Below are 21,727 nucleotides of genomic sequence, written 5' to 3' on the forward strand. Positions count from 1 at the left end.
ATAAAACAAAGAGAGCCTCTAATGCGTTGCTTCTCCCCACCCAAGTTGACTAAAATTTTGTATGATATATTAAATATCAAAAAGGAACTTTATCCATCGCAGGATCTCTCTCAGTTCCCAGCATATGACAATATTGAGTTAAAAAAATGCAGTTGATGAATGAAAAACAATTTATTTTGATCAAAAAATGTTAATACCTCCCAGCACCACCCATCTAGCCAGTGCCTGCTTAGAAACAGGAAACTCCACCCTGCCCCTCTGAAAAAGGGGAAACAATTTGGCTTTTGTAGAATACTTTATCCTTTTAAGGTAACATTTGTAACAATGCTTCAGATAAGTCAAGCGACAAAGTTCGTTTTCATAGCATGTGGGGCACAGTTACAAAATCTCACTTGGGGTGAAAAGGTCACTGGTAAGAGCTCAAATGAATCTTTAATGAATGGTGGCTAAGGTGATTTAGATTTGTTAGTTTGCTTATTTTCACTCAGAAGAAAAAAATTGTAATATAGATTTTTTTTTTTTTGTTGATATGCTGTTATGAGACACCTGGGTAAAACCCAACGCTGCTTAAAAGCATTCTAAAAACCCAAGACAGCACTAAATACTTAGTAAGGAAGGATCTTTGCCAGGATGTGCAGAGAGCAGGCGCTTTTTCCTCATGCCCTCTTGGAACAGTTTCATGGAGGCCACTGAAACTCTCAACCTAACAAGTAGTGTTTTGGCTTGGTATAAAGGCCTTGAAGAATGCACAAAGGGACTGTCAACAAGTGAGGCGCTGGTGATTCCAGCTATCAGATGAGTGTGGTTTTTTTGTTTTTTTTAAGGAATTACACAAAAATGCTCTGGGACTCACAGAACAGAAACATCCTTAAGGGGGAAAGAAGAAAAATATGTAGAAAAAAAAACCAGTGTTCTTTTGAAAGTTGTCACATTTCCCACAATGGACAGGAAGGGTACGCTCATGTCAAGCCAAACAAGTGTCATACTAGGAAATACCTGCTTTCCTTTGCTCTGGTGTAACTGTTTGCTGCCACATGCTGAGGGCAGAACTCAAACTTCTCACTCATCTCTGAAAGTCATATCTTCTTTGGAATGCAGATATAGTTATAGAGGAAATCATGTTGAGATTTGTACTTAAAGGATTAAAAGCCATCTGTTTTACACTCTAACAATTCAATTTAGTCTGCATATTTAAACACATTCACTGTTCTGGCACCAGACAGTGTTTTTTCTGTTAAAAACCTTGAATGTTTGTAAACCATATGCTGCTCTGGCTCACCGATCTGGAGTCCTACATACCATATCTCCTACACATAATGAGCTGTTTTGGCCAGCTATGAAGTCAAGAGATAATAGAGCAACTTTTTAAGCATTTAAGCACTCCCAGCTGAGCATTCAATAGGATATTGATATCTGCCTTTCTGAAATCCCCCTTTTATGTTGATACTCACAGATTTACCCTTTGCCAGGTTCCCTTCACATGCTTGTTTGGAAAGATCTTGACGCCCAATCAAGAGACAGACAGCTTCCGGCCAATCAGAGGCAGGCTGCTCTCGGCAGTGATATACAGCATCTCTGATAGGAAGCGCAACCCCAAAGGGGAGAGACTCCAAATCTCTTAAGGTGAAACCTTAAAATTAGAGAGAAAAAACCTTACCAGGGTTTTAAAAACATGAATATTTCTAAGCCCAGCCAAAGTGACTGCTCAAATGTAAGACCATTACGTAAGGTTATCGTAAATGTGCAAAATAGTAAAAGCTTTCCTTACCTACACTAGTCATCCAGATAACCAGCTTTTCAGCTAAGTTGGAAACAGATGTGCTGTGTCTGAAACTATATCTATAAAACAATGGGAAAGTAGACCCCAAGTGAATCAGAAACATAGCAGTATCAGAATGCAAATTCATAACGTATCAACAGTAAATGTACCGATTATCATCTTGTTCTGTTTGCTGTTTTCGTTGCCCTAAAATGAAAAAATAAGATATCTTTTCACCAGGTGAATGCAGGAACAATGTGAACTAGTGTCTACAAGAATATTCTCATACCACCAGAATGCCTATTACAGTCCACTTACCTGAAGTTATCCTAAACAAATAATGTGATGCTTCATTTGAAACGGCACTCTCATCACCAAGTATGTACAGTGCAACACTCTGCATATGAGGAAGAAATTTTACATTACTATATAAATTGCTAACAGCTATCCATTTAAGCCAGCAGAAAGAAATATATTGTTAATGATAACTTAAATCGATTCTCAGATCATTTTGAAGACACAGTAGTGACTCCTCAATTGAGAGTACATTGAAATTTGCACTTAGAGGACCAAACTTCTGTTTTCCATTTTAAAGTCTGGCTTTAGTCTCCAAATTTGGCATAATATTTCTTACAAAGACAAACTAGATTTTCCATACAATTTTTTCAAAAGAAATACTCATTTTGCGTTTCTCACATTTCATTGGGTTCCTCTACCTAAATCACATTTTCCACAAACACCAAACTTCTTCTCTCACACAAACGCACACCCCTGACAGCATGTCACTCGCAGGCTGCTTTGTAAATGCTCTAAAGGAACAAAGCTACTTCTCGGTTCGCACAAACCTCACTGAGCTTCACCACAGTTAGCCAGTGGAACTTCCCTAACCTAGCAGCCACTTCCGCTTTCAGACACTCTCAGTCTAGCTGACTCACAGGAGGCAAAATTTCATCCAAAGGAATATCTGAAGTTCTGTTTTTCATCGAAAGTTTCTGAGCAGCTGTGTGCCTGACTCATCCACGAGGTTCTGCACATGCTCCTGGTATGGCAGGGAGTCAGGCTAGGCAGAAGGGAACAGGGAGGTGGGCTCTGCAGAGACACTGGGGTACAAACAGGGATGTGAGGGGCAGGCAGGCAGAGAGTAGGGCTTATGTAGACAGGGTTTACTATACACAAGGATGCTTGCAGGCAGGGAGCTCTTTGCACCAGGGTATCAGAACTTGAGGGGCTCCCAGGGTGCTGTTGCCTCAGCTTCTCCACACTGAAGCCAAGAGAGAAGTCAATTCTGACAAGCTCCCCGGGGTTGGTGAGACCATGGCTTCTTTCCAATTAACCACAGGCAGATTGCCTGAGCAAAGTTCCTGTTCCTTGCACTTGTCCTCCATAACCAGCTCAAGTTGCATTCTTGGTTATGGATTTGGGGCCCAGTCCTCAAAACATTTATGCACGTGCTTAGCTTTCCACACCTGGGTAGTCCCATTAGTCAGTGGAACTATTCACACATGCATACAACTAAGCACTTGGAGGCAAGCATTTGCAGCATCAGCACTTTACTGTTGACATGCCAGTATAAAACCTGTAGGCACTACATGCGCTTTCTTCCTACAGTACATACCAGCACTACTAGTTTGCTCCTTTCACAGACTCCTGGTAAGTAAGGATAAGGCTGGGCTCCTTCTCCCTTCAGACAGGAACTCAACCACTGAAAGATACTGGGAGGCTCAGCAGAAAAAAACGAGGGATGGTGCATGAAACCTGTTTGGGCTTAATCAGATTAACAGTCATTGTACTGAGCACATGGGAAACAAAGACACTGAGATTGCTCCACTGTCCCTAAAGTACAGACCAAACCCTACAGTATATCGCCATTATTTTTTAAGAAGCAGGTGTAGTATGTTCAACATTTCCCCAAACAATTCCATTTCTATAACCTCCAGACAGATGGAAGTCTACTAAAGAACCTTAACATTTGAAGTATGAGACGTCAATAAGCCTTTCAACAAATAAGTTAAAAAAAAATCAGAATATTTGGATTGATATTTACATCATATCTATCTCCAGTCTCGCTAACAAATCAGATCAAAATACAACAGTAATGCACTTGACAAGCACAGAAAAACTGAAATGCTCTGTTTTTGCATTAGATAAGTAATGTCACTTTCAGTTGTGGTAAGAACAGTTACCAGAAGTAATTGTACAGCATACAGAGACACTTCGTTCATCGAGTCATTTCATGTGAACCCTGAGTAATCACCCCGAAACTCACCTTGATCGATTATGCATGTCTGCCTGGAAGTCTTTACAAGTGCAGGATACTCTCTGTAGTAATAATCTATATACGCTTCCAATTTTAAGTCCCTGAAGTGAAAGAGATGAGAAAAGGCAGCTAGAAGATGAAAAGCATTGCATGTGCCCCTGATTTATGAACTTCAACTATTGAGTGTATTCTTATCTAACATGTCTGGGATGAGTAGGCTGGGCATGAGGAGCAATGTGCTGTTTTTCCTTTCCTAGCTAACCATTCCCCTGACACACATCTCTTCTTCCCCGCTACACCGACTTGTGATTTTAGGCTTTTCTGAATGAGATTCTGTGGCCATGGGCTGCTTTTCCCCACAACCTTCACCACCAATACTAATCTCAGTGGTCTAACGCCTCTGTCCCGGCAGCTTATGCTGATTATTACTGACAATTAGCTGGTAAAGCCAAACACACTGGGCTTGGCTCTCTGTACAAGACATAAAATATAGTTTTCCCCCTGTGGGATTTGGTGGGTTGTGGGATGAGCTTGGATTATTTTTTGGGTTGCAGACCAAAGACATTTGAGAACCATTAATCTAGGGAGAAGAATGGCCTAAACACAGAACTGGAATCCAAGAATCTCTGAGTTCCATCCCGGTTGTGACACGGACCTCCCTTCTGTGGCTTTGGACAAGTTATTAAGAACTCTTCCTCAGTTCCCCCTAGTCTGTAAAATGGGAGTTAGAGGGGTGTAAGGGGCATTCACTGCAGCTCAACATTTTTTGACCAGGAAGTTCTTGGACTGACACGCTTTCTCTGCTTGCTGACATTTGTAAAGTTTGCTTAATAAAGAGAAGGTTTAGGGGTGACTTGATCACAGTCCATAAGTATCTACAAGGGGAATTATTTATAATTGGCTCTTCTACTTAGCAGACAAAGATATAACACCCTCCAATGGCTGGAAGTTCAAGCTAGACAAACTCACACTGGAAGTAAAGCAAAAAATTTTAATAGTGAAAGTACTTAACCATTGGCACAATTTATCAAGGGTAGTGGTAGACTCTGTATCACTGACAAGTTTTACATCAAGATTGGATGTTTCTCTAAAAGCTCTGCTCCAAGAATTGCTCAGGAGCAGGTCTCTGGCCTGTGTTAGACAGGAGGTCAGGCTAGATGGTCACGACAGTACCTTCTGGCCTTGGAATTTAACAATCTATGCTCCACTTTAAAGCTTATTCCCAAATTCACTCTCAAAAATAATGCATGCATGTCATAAAGAGAAACTGCGCAGTACATGACAGACTGAGTTCATTTCTGTGACTTGTTACTGGAGGTACCTTGCCAGCTGAACAAGCAATACAACAAGTGAACGAATGCCTTCTCCCATCAGGCTGTTCAATTTAAGCTCCTCATAAATCAGATGAAGCACAAAGAAAATAGCAGGAATGTGGTTGAAGAGAAGAGTTGAGGAATCCAAGCTGAGGCTGGGTGAAAAGTCATCTTTTGGAAATGAAGTTTCCAACGGATCCAACCGCAAGGCTCTGGACAGAGGGTGAGACTCAAGGTTTCTATGGTAGTCCGAATTGAGCAGATACTCCCAGTCCTTAGGCAAACAAAGAGAGAATAATGTATAGGTCCCTAAATATATCCTCCTTCTCCAAGAGAGTCCTGAACTGTGATGTCTTTCATTGGATATTGGTGCAGGAGAACGCTCATAAAATTTACAACGAAATGTTCAAAGTGACATGATCTATAGCAAACATGAATGAACATCATTAACACTCCAAGCTACTTGGCAGAGAGACACACATGTAATTCCTAATTGTTGAAGAGGCTGGCAATTCTCCCAGTAAGCTGGGGCCTAGGGACCACTCAGCCCTCAGACATTTCTGCTATTAATTACAAATGGTGCTAAGAGTTCTCAGGCTTTACTATCAAAAATCCATTAACTCCTACATTCTCTGCTCCATATAGTACACCATGATGTACTGCTACAAAATGTATAACAGCATGCAAGGCACCACTATCCATGCTGAAAAGTCTGTCCAAAGACAATAATCGAAAAAACCCAGATCTCATAGTTTGGCTTCTTCCTCTTCCCAATATTTTGTTATTTTAATTAACCGATCTAGAGTAACCAGATTGCCCCCCGACCCCAATCCACCATTCTGCCCACCAACAGTGCCAGCCTCGATGTCTCATTTGTCCCACTTTCTTCTGCACTGTCCCTATATATGGACCATGCTGGTCCACAAAACTACTCCCTTCTATTTTAAACCCCTCTTGAAGGTCCACTTCTCCTGTAGCACATACGAGAAACTTGCCAATTATGCCTTCTGCCAATAAAATAGAATAAAAAATAAAATGCAGCATCTTTGCTCCACCACACGCTGTACAAGCCTTTGCTAACTGCATCTCTTACTGACATGACATCATACTTCGCATACCTCAACTGCTTTATTACATCACCCATGGTGTCAAAGGTCACTCATTTAGGTCCCTGATCCTGCAGTTTGTGCTATGCAGGCAGAACACTGTATCCATGTGGACCCTCACTGAAATAATTAGGACTTTGTCCAACTGCACAGAACATGTTACAGGATTAAAGCCTTAGTTTGTACACTTCTTGGCATGTTTTCCTTCTGTCCTGGAACCTTTGGGTGACAATTAAATAATAATAAAGCAGCTGAGGCGTTATGCTGTAAAGAACTTTTGCTTCTGTTTCTGCAGAAACTAACTGCTTCAGCCTGAACTCTTTACTAAAATCCATAATAACATGTGCAATTAACAAGCTAGGGAATTTTATACTGCTGGCTTGTTAAAACGTACTGAGCAGACAGGGATGGGATAGACTATTAGTAAAGGAACAGAGCATCCTGGGAAGATTTCACATGTTCTTGGGAGCAATATTTGGGCATGCTAATGGAATGAAGTATGAATCAAATATGAACTACTACTTATATGTTGGTACGTCTGATATAATTCACCCTAGTGAGGGACATGCTGTGTTAGACACTGCACAGACAGCTGATGATACGGCTTCCTCCAAAAACTTACAATCCCATGGAAACCCCCTTTAAAGTAGCCAGTCAGAGTTTGCTTCCTCTGATCTGCCTGCATTGTAAAGGTCTGATCTTTTATTCAACTGGTAACCTGCTTTTATTTTTAATAAATGCTGACTCCACCTCTTACTTCATCTGATCCTGTCTCTGAAGGTCTAGCTTTCTTGGGAGCAATGACAGGGGAAAGGGAACCTTCAAAATCAAGCTGCAAGAAATAAAAAGGCAAAATTAACTATTGTAAAACCCTTGAAATTACATACATGAATCACCAACAAGAACTAGAGGTAAAATGTAATGTCTTCACCAAAGTTAAGTATTGTTTCTTGGCATAGCATTAAAAATTACACCCTTTACTTTCCCATAAAATCATATACAACAAAGAAGGGAAGCCAATTACCACAAGTGCATTTGGTTTGTGAATTTCATATTCTAACTTGCTAATATTTAGTGTTTTTTGGGGGGGGGGGAGAGAAATGATGACATTAGTGCTGGGCTAATTCTGCAAATGCATTTCAATGGACTTCATTTCAGTGGTGTGTGCCCCTGGAGTTTGCTTTCTGCAAACATACTCGCAAACGAACGTTCTGGCAGGAAGGTCCACTGACACAGAAAGCTAAATGAATGCTCCAAAGTATTACAAGTATCTGCACTGCAAATCCTGTTCTGAAAGGTATATGCATCCACTTGGAGAACAGAACTATGAACTGTTACCTGTGTGTTCTATCAAAACAGCATGAATATTAACTATTCACAACTGAGAATGATGACACTTTGAAAGCAGCAATATCAGTGGTGAAAGGGAGCGTATGATCCTCATAGACAATTGTTTATTAGCATGATGGGCACATAATAGAAGTCAGACACACTAAATACAGTAAGAATGTGTATCTGTTTTTAAAAAAAGATACAATTGGAAAAGTTCATTTTATAATTCAGAGATGCCTTGTTTAAAACAGGTTAAGGCATGCCTGCTGCTGAACTGAATGTATTTGGATAATCATCTTGAACTTTGTGAAATTATTAATTATGCAAACAATTAACTAATACTAACATAAGCCTAGAAAAACAAACGACAAAGTTCTGAGTTTACTTACATTACGTGTCCATGTCAATCTGTCAGTATTGTAACCCATCATGTTCATGAGGCAGGTTACAAATAAACTCCACTCAGAGTGATAACTTGGCCCTCCAGGAGCATTGTAAGCATTATACCACTTGACAAGCATTTGTACTGCGATCTCTTTGGGCAGGATAGATTTAATTCCTTGTAAACATCTTTTCACTGTTTTGGGGGGAAAAGAAAATGTTTACACTATCTTCTCACATCCACGCTTGTATAATGGAGCCATGCCCATGACTCCAAAATTACTGTTGTAAAAGCCATTTCAAGCCCTACTTTTGGCCCTCTGAGTGTCCAAAAAAAAAAAAAAAAAAAAAAAAGAACCCACAGTTCAGCCCCACCCATCTATTGGCCTGGAAATTCCCATGCATAATCTCAAGTCAAAGAGAAACTTGCTTCCAACTGCAAAGCAATCAGCCACTGTTCAGTTTTAGGACACTGGAAATGTATTTCCAAAAAATTTTTTGCAACATGTCCCTTTTTTGCTCGCTCCTAACGCTGTGTTAACAGATCAAATTTCTCGTGCTCGTACTCCTTAAATAACAGTGTACACACTTATTTTAGGACACTTTGTTCCCAAGTTACCAGAGAATACTACTGGCTATGAATCAGTGAACCTACAAGAGCATAGCTAGATATACATCAGCATGTCTGTAGCTAATCACATGAACTTACAGCATTAGGTTCTGCATCATCATGGCCCAGACACTACATTTCACAGCTGTATAATGAAGTGTGCAGTTGTGTTTTATGGTTGGATTCTCTTCCTTACCTAGCTCTGAGGTGGCGATTTCAGGAATGGTAATCCTAACCATCGAGCTATTGCTGAGTTCCTGGGGGGAAAAAAAATTTTGAAGTCAAATCACGAGGGGCATCTTCAGATAAAACCAAGATTACAGCCCATCTATACAGGAAGCTTTATACATTAAACTTATCCATAACAGATCTTTTTACTAAGCTTGAGACTTTCAAGGTCATGGGAGAGCTGTTGGACTTATAGGTACTCGAATTCCTGTAAGTGATAAGAGGTAGTTTTCCTAAAAAGGACATTCTAAAGGGTGAGCATGCAGAAGTACAACATCGGTCTGTGAGTCAGAAGCTCTCTGAAGAGCTTACTACACGGGAGAAACCAGGGCTCATTATACTTTGCTTGCCCTGTTTCAGAAACAATCCACAGGAAAACACTTACCAGAGTTACTCTGTTGTGAACAGGGTCTCGCACAGCGTGAATGAAAGTTCCAAGTTGTTGGAAAGTACAATCATCAATGTAAGAGGAGTCATGAAGTTTGGAAGAATCCCTCAACTCTGGAACTGGAGACAACAGCACTCCCTGCAAAGGGACAAAACAATAATTAAAAGCTGAAATTGTGGGTGAGTAAGTTAACAAGTCTGAGCTCTGCATATTCTGAAACCAATCCTCTTCCTTCCATTTTAGGGTTTCCAGTAAGGCACCAATGACTAGGTGTGACGCTGGCAGAATCAAGCACCAGCTCATGCCAAAGTCCCTTGTAGACTGACAAACACACAGCTGGAATCCGTCTGGCTCACCTGTGTGTTAGAATTGTTAAAAACAGATATTAGAATTATAAGAATGTGTGTAGTGTTCAGATTTTATTGAATGCTTGTGAGTTGCTGCCAGCATTAACCTCACTTAGAACATCTGTATCCCATATTGTAAGGTAATATTTAAGTGAGCCTCTCTGACTGTGTAAATGACCAGGTATAAGAGAGACATTAATTAGTGTGAAGGGCTGATCTTCAAAAGAAGGTGTTATACACTTCCCAACAGGAAAGATCCAGTGACACTAGATGGAGTACTGTGGGATGTTAAAGAGAGCAAAATATATGTGTTATGGACTATAAAGGCTACTATTACCTTTTGAAGCTTAGGATTTTAATTCATTTGTGTATCTATCTTTACCTTGTAAATAACACTCTAAAGTCCTTTTCCTATTTAATAAATCTTTATATAGTTTACTATAGGATTGGCTATAAGCATTGACTTCAGTGTGAGATCTACAATGCAATTGACCTGGAGTTGGTGACTGGTCCTTTGGGATTGGGAGTAACCTGAATGCTGTGATCCTTGGCATAGGGGACCATCTCACACACAGATAGGCTCGCCTGGGTGGCAAGCCAGATCAAAGTACCCACAGGGACCATGTGTGACTCCAAATTAAGGCTATTATAGTGCCTGAGGAGTCTACGCTTGTGAATTGCTTGGTGAAATCTAAGACCAGAACTCACAGCCAATTTGGGGGTTGTGCTCTGCCTCCTAAGAGTGGGTACTCATGCTCTTGAATCACTGCAGGCAGCATTACACTAAGTATTGAGAGAGACTTGAGTTTTAAATGACATTGTCAGCTACTTAAACATTCTTGACAGCACAGTGACAAGAGAGTCATGCCACATCCCTAGACTCCTACACAACTACCACACAATACGCATCCCCATTTTGGCTGATTTACACGGACACACATCAACAGTTACAAGCTGAATGTGGCAGAGGAGTAAGGAACCACATGAGTGAGGTGAGCACATTGAGGAGTGAGGGCTAACCGAGTTAGGTGTCAAGAGCAAAGGAAGGAAGCGGGGTTTGAGCTGCAGGAGATGGATGGGAGAAGCTGAGCAGCAAGAAGTCCCTCTGTGATGAGCTGTCTCAGGCTCGTTAGAACAGAGATCTTCTCTGACACACCACGAGCGGATCATCCAGCCGCTCTCCTCTCTTCCCCACGAGCATAAAACCCATTTCCTCCCCATGCTCTCAGGGGGCCGGTGGTTTGACAGGGGGCTTTGGTGGGTTACCGCTATAGATTGTGGTGAGGGGCTGGGGGAGTAAGTGGAGTATGAGCTCAGGAGACTGAGTGGGAGAAGCACAATCATAGGCTCAGTCTCACTGTTCTCACAACATCTCCATTCACTCCCCAGCAGCACTCTCAGCACATCCTCATACCCAACCCGTGGCCCTGTCCATACTCCAGAGTTTTGTCGGTCAGAGGTGTGGAGAGATCTGATCCCTGACCGACAGAGCTAAGATGGCAGAAGCACTAGTGCAGATGCAGCAGAACTGCAGTTACGGGTATGGTTTGTTTCACTGGAGGGGGCAAGGAGATGCAGGGAATGAGCTACACTCAGAAACGTATAATGGGGCCTAGTCCAACAGAAAACAGACTCAGGCGCTCAACGACATCATGGCTTTTGCAAGTACATAACAAACTTTCAGTAAAACAGTTCACTTCTCTCACCTCCTCTAAGGGCCCTAGGTGCTTATTCAAAGGCTTGGAAGGAGTATTCAGGCTATCCAAAGGGGTGCTCGGCCGAGGCATTTGGTTTGACATTGTCAGCGACGGTGCTGGCAGTCCAGGAATAAAAACCTTCCCTACCTTTTTATAAAAAGAAATGGTTAGTTTTAACATGCGAACTCCTCTAATGCACACACATTCAGGTCAATGGCAGCAGCAGCAGCAGCAATTATTAATACTTCAAATAAAAATGTTAAGAAAATTGGGTATATGGTGAAAATCAAACAAACATCGATAGACAAGTTCAAAGTTGTCCCATTTTAACTTTTTCCCCTAAGCTTTGACACATTACAGTATTTTCCAGTACTACTTCTACACATTTCCACATGCTTGCATCACTGCTGCACATTTAATTCAACTTAAAGTTATGACAGTTTCAGTTTAAAAAAACTACTTTTAAACGGTATAAAAATGTCTAGAAACATCTGTTTTACACAGTTTCCAAACAAAGCAAAAAGCAAATTGTCTTTCTACGTAACTTATATAGCCAACCTTATTTTAATTATAAAAGTGTAAAACATAAAGTACAACATAACAATAGTCTTTTGCAAAGTAACCAGTTTTGACATTTAAAACCCATTGACACCTCATGAGAGACTGAAAGCTTTTAGCTTTGGAGAACTGCTCACTTCTCATATTCATAGGAGCCTCTTTGTTCTTAATAACTCAAAAGCTAGACATGAAAACCTCACATCAAGAAACATTATCTCCAGACCTAATGCTTTTCTAATTGTTCTGAGGTGTCAATGACCCAAGAGCAACATTTCCAGCACTGCACAAGGCAAATCAGACAGCAATTCCTGCTTTTGATTAGATTTGATCAGAGGACCTGCTCACCTCCCCAGGAAGTTGACGTCAGAAGTCTCCCAAAATGGCCTAAAGCAGTAACTGCTGTAGCAGCTTACTGCATATCAAACACACTTGACATGACGCTGGTAACAGAAGTTACAACAGCCACGTTGTGACACAGGAAATTTCAAACACCTTTCCCTTGGGGTACTAAGAATTTTAACTTGATTACATGATGGTACGTACCCGAACCACTCCAGAGTACAGCACCAAGTTTCCATTGCCTTCCAGAACCAGCAACGTGTCAATGCTCTATAAATACCAAACAGTGTGTTAAAACATCTGGTATTTGAGTAAACACTACATTTAGACACTGAAAGTACACCGAGGTTTTATATTTAAACACACATGCTTACCTCCACAGGGGCTGCGTCCTTTGCCTGTATATTGGTAACAGAACCAAAGATCAGCTGTGACTTATCGTTACTCTCTTGAAACTTTACACAGCTAAATATTTGGGAGGGGAAAAAAAAAAGATTCAACCAAAAACGTTATATACCAGAAACTCTCTCCTATGTGGTGTTATGAAAGAGGGAGAGGATATTAAAACAGTGGTATCCTTCCCTCCTTTTTAAACACAAGATAACACTGTTTCTACAGAATCTCTAATATGAGGAATGCTGTTTTTTCCGGTGCTAATTAACATCAATCAAAGTAATAATCTTTGTTAAAATTACCTAGAATACTACTAAGGGTCTAGGGTGGGAAAAGCAAGCATGCCACTGGAAGGACAATGAATTTTTTTTAATCTTAGTTTTATTTAAATCCCCAAACTTGTGTATGCTATAGTTGCACATATTCATGTGATAGAGAGACACATGCATCACATTAATGTAACAGATTTCACTAACCCATATCCAGCTCTAACATTTATTCAACAATTCACAGGTACCCAGAAAAACCCACACAAGCTTACCGCAGCTGGAGCTGGGATTCCACTAAAAAGCACAAGAACTTTTGTCCACAAAGGTCAGTTGTAATAAATACTTTTGAGGCTTGGGAATTCTTCTCTCTGTCAATATTGAAACAAGAGGCAGTGATCAGCATAGTGCTTTGGTTCACTGTTCTAGGGTCAGTGGAAGAGTGTTACTGAAGAGAATATTAAGCACAGCAAGCTGTAAGACATGGCTGGACATCAGCCAAACAGTGGACTGGACGGCCAGAGTTTGCCCACCCCGATGTGTGTCACTATTTTAGAAATTAGCATTCCTAGATCCCAACCTGCATGCTCACTAGTTTTGGGCACTCAAGGCACAGACTTTACCGGCCAACCCTAGTGTCAAATTTGTTTTATCCTTACTTTTCTGTTTGATTCCAAATGTTACTGCTCTACTTTGGTTTCTACTTTTGGGTCATATTTGCTGAAAGGCAGCTGCCCTCCATCAAAAGCCTGCAGTATCTGCATGAAGCCCTCTTTGAAGTGAACAGCACCAATTTCAACCACTTAATAGCATTGGAATTTGTATAGTGATCTCAACAGTAGCATTGGCGTTTGGAGTCAAGCTGTCTGAAGGACTTTGGTATACGATCATAATGATAATGAATGACAGTGCTGATTTAGAAGGGAGGAGAGTTGCCTGGTCAGGCTTGCTTTTGGGTACAATTTGCACCTATTATAATGCGAGTGCTGCTGCCACGGTATGCTTGCAAATGCCCAGCTGAGTTCCCGGTGATACCAGCACTGATCACTTCTCACAAGGGCTGCAACAAGCTCCCAGCCACCAGCTAGGCACATGTTCACCACCAAAAACTGTCAATGAACATAATCCCCCCAACTGGTGCTGATGGCAAAGGAAATAAGATTCATACATCAAGTATCAGAGGGTAGCCGTGTTAGTCTGGATCTGTAAAAGCAGCAAAGAATCCTGTGGCACCTTATAGACTAACAGACGTTTTGGAGCATGAGCTTTCGTGGGTGAATACCCACTTCCTCAGATGCATGCATCTGAGGAAGTGGGTATTCACCCACGAAAGCTCATGCTCCAAAACGTCTGTTAGTCTATAAGGTGCCACAGGATTCTTTGCTGCTTTTAAAGATTCATACACTGATCTTGCTCAAGCAGGAATTGTCCCTGCACTGCCTCTCTTGCACTAGCTGTGCTCCAGCTCTCTAGAACCACATGATGGCCTCACACAGAAAGGCAGAAAGCTTCAGTCCATGGCTTGGCATTGGCTGCAATGATACCAACATTAGTAGTATCTCCACTTCGGGCAGCTCACACGGTATTCTGCCAAGTACAACAGCAGCAGCACTGAACGCCACTCGTGATACTTATGTGAATTTAGCTACTTTCTTTATTTAGCATCTTCACTAATGATCTAGGAAAAAAAGAGCATGCTAATTAAATCCACAGATGACATTGAGAGGTGCTGCAAACACCAGAGACAGCAAAATAATAAGAACGTGCCAATAGACTTAGAATTATGGCCAGGTACTAACAAAATGACATCAGTTTATCACTGAGGCATTACTGCCAATAGGAAGGGCTAGCTCACACTCGACTCAATTGTAACATAACTCTTTTGGATGGTTTGCGAGCAGCAGGGATTTGAAACCAGGTCTCTATTTTCCCAGGCAGGAGACAGGCATGCCTTCAGATCCAGAGCTCCTGCTCTACTGCTGATAACCCAGCCAAGTGTCCTGTTACCACTGATGGTGCGTAGAGAGATTTCAGCTGCAGCACATCCTGGGCACTTGGGATGAGCTTCCCAGCTGGAAGCGTAACTCACATTTACACACCTTGGTTCTCTGTCCCCAGTCTAGTGGCTGGATCAGATAATCATCAATAATCCAGCTACAGCTTTTGATCTAACAGATCTGACTCTGAGCTGAAAGACAGCCGAGGCTCATGCTTTTACAGCCCTTTGGCTGACAACCCATCCAGGAGCATTTGCATTATACAACTACCATTACCCTTAAGGACCAAAAAACTAAGCTTGAGACATTCCATCTAACACACTGGATGGAACGAGACTCGAGTAAGAATTCTAGCGGACAGTATCTGTAGAAATTGACATTCCACTGCCCCTATCACCACATACTCAAGATCTACTGTGCTATTCCCATGCACAGAGGAATTTACTTGTCATTGGGATGGAATGCAGCGGCTACTTAACAGCACACAATTGCTTGGGAGAAAAGTGAAGAATATTTCATGCCCTTGCAACAGGAAGAATTTAGACAGGTAGAATGTAATTACACAAATAGGAGTTTGGCTAAGACATTGTGGCTAATATGATAATTTGTTTAACAGAGGCACGGGATCTTTAATGTCTTCAGATGGTGAAGATACAGTTTGATAGCTCATTAAAAAGACGGCATCTTCAAAACCAAAGTGCCCCATATCCCATGCCAATGCATTGGGTTCAAACACTGACCTCCTGGGAAGAGTGAGGCCTACTGAACCACCCACAGCACTTCTGCAACACACTGGTACTTGAAGGTCTCAAAATAAAGTAGCCATCAGACACAACCCCGCTTAGCTCATGAGATCCAATGTGACAACAATCCAGTTTAGAAGGCTACAGGACACAGAGGTTAACATATTTAAAAGTGCCCAAGTCCCATTTTCAACAGTGAGCTGGACACTTGGGGTATGTCTATACTTGCAGTTACACACCTGCGGCTGGCCCGTATCAGCTGACTCTGGTGTGCAGGGCTCGGGCTAAGGGGCTGTTTAGCTTTGGCGTAGACATTGCCCAAGCCCAAATGTCTACACCGCAATTAAACAGCCCTTTCGGCTCACGGGACTCAGGCGAGTCAGCTGACACAGGCAAGCCCCAGGTTTTTAATTGCAGTGTAGACGTACTTTAGGAGCCTTTCACTGAGTCTTAGTCTCCTAGGTAGTTTCTGACAGAGGGACTTAGGCACTTTTGTAAATGTTACCCAACAATACTAAACAATCCTTCGTTATGAAGCATTACGGTGTACTCAATAGAACACACACCTGCTTTAAGAGGCAACAATTTCACTTTAGTCTTTGTCAGTGGAACCGCAGGTCTAGTTAAACCCAAACATAAGCTTCCAAACCTCATGGTCATGATGGTCTCTGTCCACAGATGGTCTATGCACAGCTCTGGAACAATTGGCTCCGTGTCTGGAGCAAGGAAGGAGTCGCTGGAAGCACTGTTTGGAGAATGGCTCACACTGTGCCTCCGTGGTGACTGAGTGTTACTGGAGAAGTTGAATCTCTGCACTCCTGAGAAAGATTGCACCCCTAAGGCAGGAGAGTGAGAACGGCTGCAAAGAAAGACAAGGGCCATTACTGAAAATAGATCGTAAAGTCAGACAAGCTCACGTGTGTGCAGCAGAATCCTTTTCCACAAAAGGAGCCAGGGAGCTCACATGCTAGCACTGAATTTTCTCACAGTTGCTAATTCAATTTGCTCACAGGAACACACCAACCCTCCAAGTAGTTTGCTAAATACTTCTGGAAGAGGCTTCAAAAGGAGGAGAAAAATAGAAAACACTCTGTAATGCGCCATCTGGTTTGTGAAAACCTATCCCCAGCCTGCCCAGTATAAATATTATTGATTTTAAGGGCAGTTCTGTGTTTATGCTAAAAGCTCTGCCTTGAGCTGTGCTGCAAGTGGAGAGCCCTGCCTCCATGCACAGGACTTATCTAAAGTGCAAGTGGCTGATTCTTGAAGGAAATATAGCTCTCTCGGGCTTCCCGAGGGAGACATAGGAAAACGGGTAACAGGATAGTAAAGTGCACAGAGGATGTTGAGCTTTCACTCTAGAAAGATGCCACAGAATGTCTGCTGAAGGCCAATGGTGGGCATGGAGAGAACAGAATGACCTATGGTGCATCATTCTATGTTTCTAAGATACCTCACTATCCCTACCAAGGCCAACGGGGCGCTGTGTGAGATATTTAAACACAATACAACTAGTTTTAAGAAGTCAGCATAAACTCAATATGAATACAACTGATTAAGGGGAAGGGAAGGAAATCAACCACATGAAGTGGGTTAAAAAAGAGACTGCAGGGAAGTTAGAGATGGGAACCACTGACGGGCAAGACAAAACATAGGAAAAAAGTTGAGACAGTTACCTAAAAAAAAAGAGAGAGAGAGAGAGAGAGAGAGAAATGGACCAATGATATTGGGGAAGCAAATTCCACACCTTGGACTAACTTCAGCAAAGGTGCCACGCTGAAAAGCAACAGCTGGATCTCAAAGTGGAGGGCAGCGTAGAAGCTTTGTGCTCACAGGTATTTGCACCAAAGGAGAAGGCTGCAATTGTAGATGGGGTCTACACTTTTACAGTGCAGATCTACTCTAAAAAAAGCAACTATGTTTAAATGGCACCTTCATATTCAGCTACCTACATGAGTCAGGTCTGCTGACTTAGGGACAAAAAAATACGGCTTTGGCGCTTTTTACTCCTGAAAAGCCTATAGAGCCAACATAACCAAGAGTGAGTTACATCTGATTCCAATTTGCACCCCAGAGTTGTTTACTCAGCGCTGATCAGTTACACCTATGTAGCCCATTGAAGGCAAGGGGGTTGTAAGGAAGGACCAAATTTGGTCTGCAAACACTTATTACTGGGGATGATGCACATAATGGAAAGAACCCAGCCTGATTCAAAGAGCACAGACTGAGCTTGAGGGCTGGCCAGCAGTCCAACATCAAGAGGAGTTTTTTTAAATACGGTGGGCTGCTCTCTGGTCCTTTTAAAGGTGAGAATAGCAAAATACCATATTTATATGCAAATACCACCAGTAATCTGGCTGAGGGAGACACTACCCAGAGAATAGCGACAAAGAGTCCTGTGGCACCTTATAGACTAACAGACGTATTGGAGCATGAGCTTTCGTGGGTGAATATGTGCATGTGTCTGACGAAGTGGGTATTCACCCACGAAAGCTCATGCTCCAATACGTCTGTTAGTCTATAAGGTGCCATAGGATTCTTTGCTGCTTTTACAGATCCAGACCAACACGGCTACCCCTCTGATACTTGATACCCAGAGAATAAAATTCTAACTATCCTAATTTTGAAATTTGTTTTTATCCTTTGTGAAACCCTTCCTGTTAACTGGAAATATTCCAGTATGTGACATCACAAATACCAGAGGCCTACACAGCATACTGCAGAAGGCAAGGGACAATGCTACTGATGCCAGAAACTACCCAAAATAGATACATTTATGTTTCTTACATGGCTCCATATTGTCAATTTACACTTAACATCCTTTCAGCTTGTTCCATAAAGTAAACGCAGTCATTTAATTATCCCTTGAAGCCAGAACCTCTATGTGCAATGGCTGACAATCTGGGACAATTTTATCCCAGAGGTAAAGATAAAAACATGTCAAGTCTTATAATTCTTGACAATCGTCAGAACACAAAGCAAAAGCAGCAGATATCTAAACTTTGACTGGAAGAGCTGCCAGGCTGCCACTTTGCTCTGTCTACAGCCCAGTGATGTAGCCAGCTTTCTCACTGAGTTAATCAGGCACACTGCAATGATCAGCTGTAAAAATCAACAGAAAAAGGAGTGTTCAGGAGTGGAGAAGACTGTCTCCCCTGCCTTAGTACTGGCCTGCATATGAATGTCAATACACACGCTGAGGCAGCCCAGGTGAGAGGGTGGATAGCTCAGTGGCACTGGGACTCAGGAGACCTGCACTCTGTTCCCAGCTACACCACAGATTATCTTTCTGACCTGGGACAAGTCACTTGGTCTCTCTCTGCCCCAGTCCCCCAGCACTGCCCTATCTCACAAGGACACTGTGAGAAAAAATATACTGAAGACTGAGAGGCACTAGGACACTATGATAACGGAGGCCAAGTAAGTTATAAGATAGGTCCCGTTTTAGATGTTGTATAGAGTCCATTGCTAACCCTGCATCAGATGTGCTCATCTTTTATGCGACTAGATAACACACAATTTATTTAGCACCCACCTAAGAGCTGCCATGTTGGATATGGAAGGCGAGCGGGAGTGCACGCTGGGCGACGACACCGACCTACTCTGGCTGTGAAGAGAGGAATAATTCTGGAAAGGGGAAGCCATGGGTGAATCTCCTTTGGAGAGACTCCTGAGGTGGACAGTCAAAGAGCTGCTGGTGGCCACGTGTTGCGGAGTCCCCACTTGCTCAGAGAACTTTAGGACTGTGCTCTGCTCCTGGAAGAGACAAAAGAAGCCGTACGTCACAAGGAACATGAGTGGGTCATAGCAGCCCAAGTGCCCTGGGGTCACTGACCAGCTGTTTACTTCACCAGCACAACTCAAGTTAGATGTCACACACTCAGACTCATTTGCTGCTAGACTTCTCAACCCTGGGGTCTAGTTAGTAACGCTGCAGCAGATTCTGAAGATACCATTGTTCTCCAGGGACACAGTCACTTCAATCAAGCCCTAAGTGAGGTAGCTCTCATGCAGTAGCCCCACAGAATGGAGGGGAGAGCATCTGCTTTTCCCCTAGGACTCCTGCACAGAGCAGGGGAAGGAAGACAGCAAGCAGCAGGGCTAAGTAGATTCTTCCTATGTTGGCTTTTCAAAAAAGAAGGCAGGAAAAGTGCAACAGGGCCACTAGACCCACACTGGAAGCAGCAGAAGGGCCATGGGGTAACCTCCTGGAACTCCTGCTCATGGCCTGGAGAGAAGCAAGTGGGAGTGAAGGAAGGAAGGGTGGGGGTCAGCACTCCCTGACTCCCTTCATCTGTTGTTTGTCTCTTTCCCACAAGTTTTCCACCTGGCTCTTAATGGCAGCCAGTTGTTTGTTGCTTTGAGATTTGGCAGATCTTTAGTCAGCAGATTGCCAGGACTACAGCCAAAGGGGAATGATGACAAACGTCATTTCTCATCCATCATTTATGTGGCAGATATATCTATGCCCACCCAGACACCCCACTCACCCCCAAAAACAGCCACCATTGCTTAAGGCATTTAAACATCAACGAGTGTTTGGAAAACCCAGCATCCTTAAATCTGGAATGGAGAGATAATTGAAAGAGGAACGGCTTCTCGGAAGTTCCATTGTTTTGATCTATCCATTATATGGACTGGATTGTAAATATTACGCGTTTTCTCTATCTCAGACACACACGCACGCACACATACATCTTCCATCTTTAAGTCAGCAATTATTTCTTACCTCTGGTTTTACTCTACGAAGGGCCCAGACTGCATGCAAACTCTGAACGGTGTCATAGGTCATCACAATGGAAGGCTCCTCATTGAGGAACACAATGCGCAGTGTGTAATCAGCAACGTACTGTACTCTAGCTGAGCCAAACACACCTGCTAGAGAAGTAGCGCTCAGGTTAACCCCATCTAAATCAGAAGGACAGTTTCTGTAATAGTGTTATTAATTACACAAAGCTACCATTTCATGTCCCATTTCTGTTGCAACTTTGGTTCTTCCCGTACAGATCCCCTCTCTGGGAGTGTTTGGCAGTTAAGTGTATATAGCTAAGCATTCAGACCCAAGGGAAAAGGCGACAGTTGGTTGCATCCAAGTCATTTCAAAGTAGGGTAAATAAGAGGCAGCATTACCTAATGGCTAAGGCATTGGCCTAGGACTCAGGAGACCTGGGTTCTATCTAGCCGGGAACATAATCCAAAGGCTGGAAGTTGAAGCTAGACAAATTTAGATTGGAAATAAGACATAACTTTGTAAGTGTAACAATTAGCCTTTGGAACAGCTTTACCGTGGGCAGTGGTGCATTCTCCAACACTGAATTTTAAAATCAAGATTGGATGTTTTTCTAAAAGCTCTGCTCTAGCAATTGCTCTGGGGCAGTTCTCTGGCCTGTGTTATACAGGAGGTCAGACCAGATGATGACAACAATGGTCCCTTCTGGCCTTGGAATCTATCCATCTATTCCCAGCTATGTCAATGGTTTGCTGGGTGACCTTGGACGTGTCCCCTCTCTCTTCCTCAGTTTCCCCTTCTGTAAAACAGGGATAATGATGCTGACTTCCTTTGTAGACTGCTTTGAGCTCTACAGCTAAAAAGCACATCACTATACCTGCATGGGGTTCCTGGCCCTCACCAGTGTTGGGGTTTCGCTACTGGCTCATCCCTTCCCTGACCCCTTCCCTTGGCGGGGGACACAGATTGCTCTGCCCCCTAGCTGTTACCAAGTGAATGGGAGGCATCTCCTCCTACTCCCTCACTGTTCAGCCTGGAATAGAGAAGAGGGAATAGGCTGGGGCTGCAACTTCAAATGGGAGTTGAATGTTGGGATAACAGGCGCCCCCTGCCCCACATTTCTCCCCATTCTCCCTACCACCAACCTCCCATATTCCCGACTCTCACAACCCCCTCCTGGCCTGACCTCAACCCTTTACCCCTCCCTACCAACAATCCATGCCCCCACTCTCGCTGCAACCCCACACCTCTTTCCTTTTACTCATTCACTCTTCCATCCCCAAA

General features: G+C 42.7%; 1 protein-coding gene across 4 annotated transcripts in view; it reads right to left on the reverse strand.

Moving 5' to 3' along the window:
* The window catches only part of ANAPC1 (anaphase promoting complex subunit 1), a 75,211-nt gene that overhangs the window by 37,124 nt on the left and 16,360 nt on the right, over positions 1-21,727 (reverse strand). For 2 of the 4 annotated variants that reach the window (XM_050951156.1, XM_050951159.1), the window contains exons 8-25: positions 20,444-20,622; positions 19,250-19,470; positions 16,364-16,573; positions 13,250-13,345; positions 12,690-12,780; positions 12,520-12,585; positions 11,428-11,565; positions 9,372-9,512; positions 8,955-9,015; positions 8,157-8,344; positions 7,193-7,267; positions 5,338-5,603; positions 4,026-4,117; positions 3,375-3,523; positions 2,078-2,156; positions 1,930-1,966; positions 1,769-1,839; positions 1,452-1,630 (exon numbers count right to left, since the gene is read on the reverse strand). In XM_050951156.1, coding sequence (XP_050807113.1) covers positions 1,452-1,630; positions 1,769-1,839; positions 1,930-1,966; positions 2,078-2,156; positions 3,375-3,523; positions 4,026-4,117; positions 5,338-5,603; positions 7,193-7,267; positions 8,157-8,344; positions 8,955-9,015; positions 9,372-9,512; positions 11,428-11,565; positions 12,520-12,585; positions 12,690-12,780; positions 13,250-13,345; positions 16,364-16,573; positions 19,250-19,470; positions 20,444-20,622 — 2,339 coding nt within the window. The remainder of the gene's footprint in view (positions 1-1,451; positions 1,631-1,768; positions 1,840-1,929; positions 1,967-2,077; positions 2,157-3,374; positions 3,524-4,025; positions 4,118-5,337; positions 5,604-7,192; positions 7,268-8,156; positions 8,345-8,954; positions 9,016-9,371; positions 9,513-11,427; positions 11,566-12,519; positions 12,586-12,689; positions 12,781-13,249; positions 13,346-16,363; positions 16,574-19,249; positions 19,471-20,443; positions 20,623-21,727) is intronic. The other 2 variants (XM_050951158.1, XM_050951157.1) reach the window with 2 other exon arrangements.

The sequence above is a fragment of the Gopherus flavomarginatus genome, chromosome 4 (assembly GCF_025201925.1).
Source record: "Gopherus flavomarginatus isolate rGopFla2 chromosome 4, rGopFla2.mat.asm, whole genome shotgun sequence".
In the NCBI taxonomy this organism is placed as follows: domain Eukaryota; kingdom Metazoa; phylum Chordata; order Testudines; family Testudinidae; genus Gopherus; species Gopherus flavomarginatus.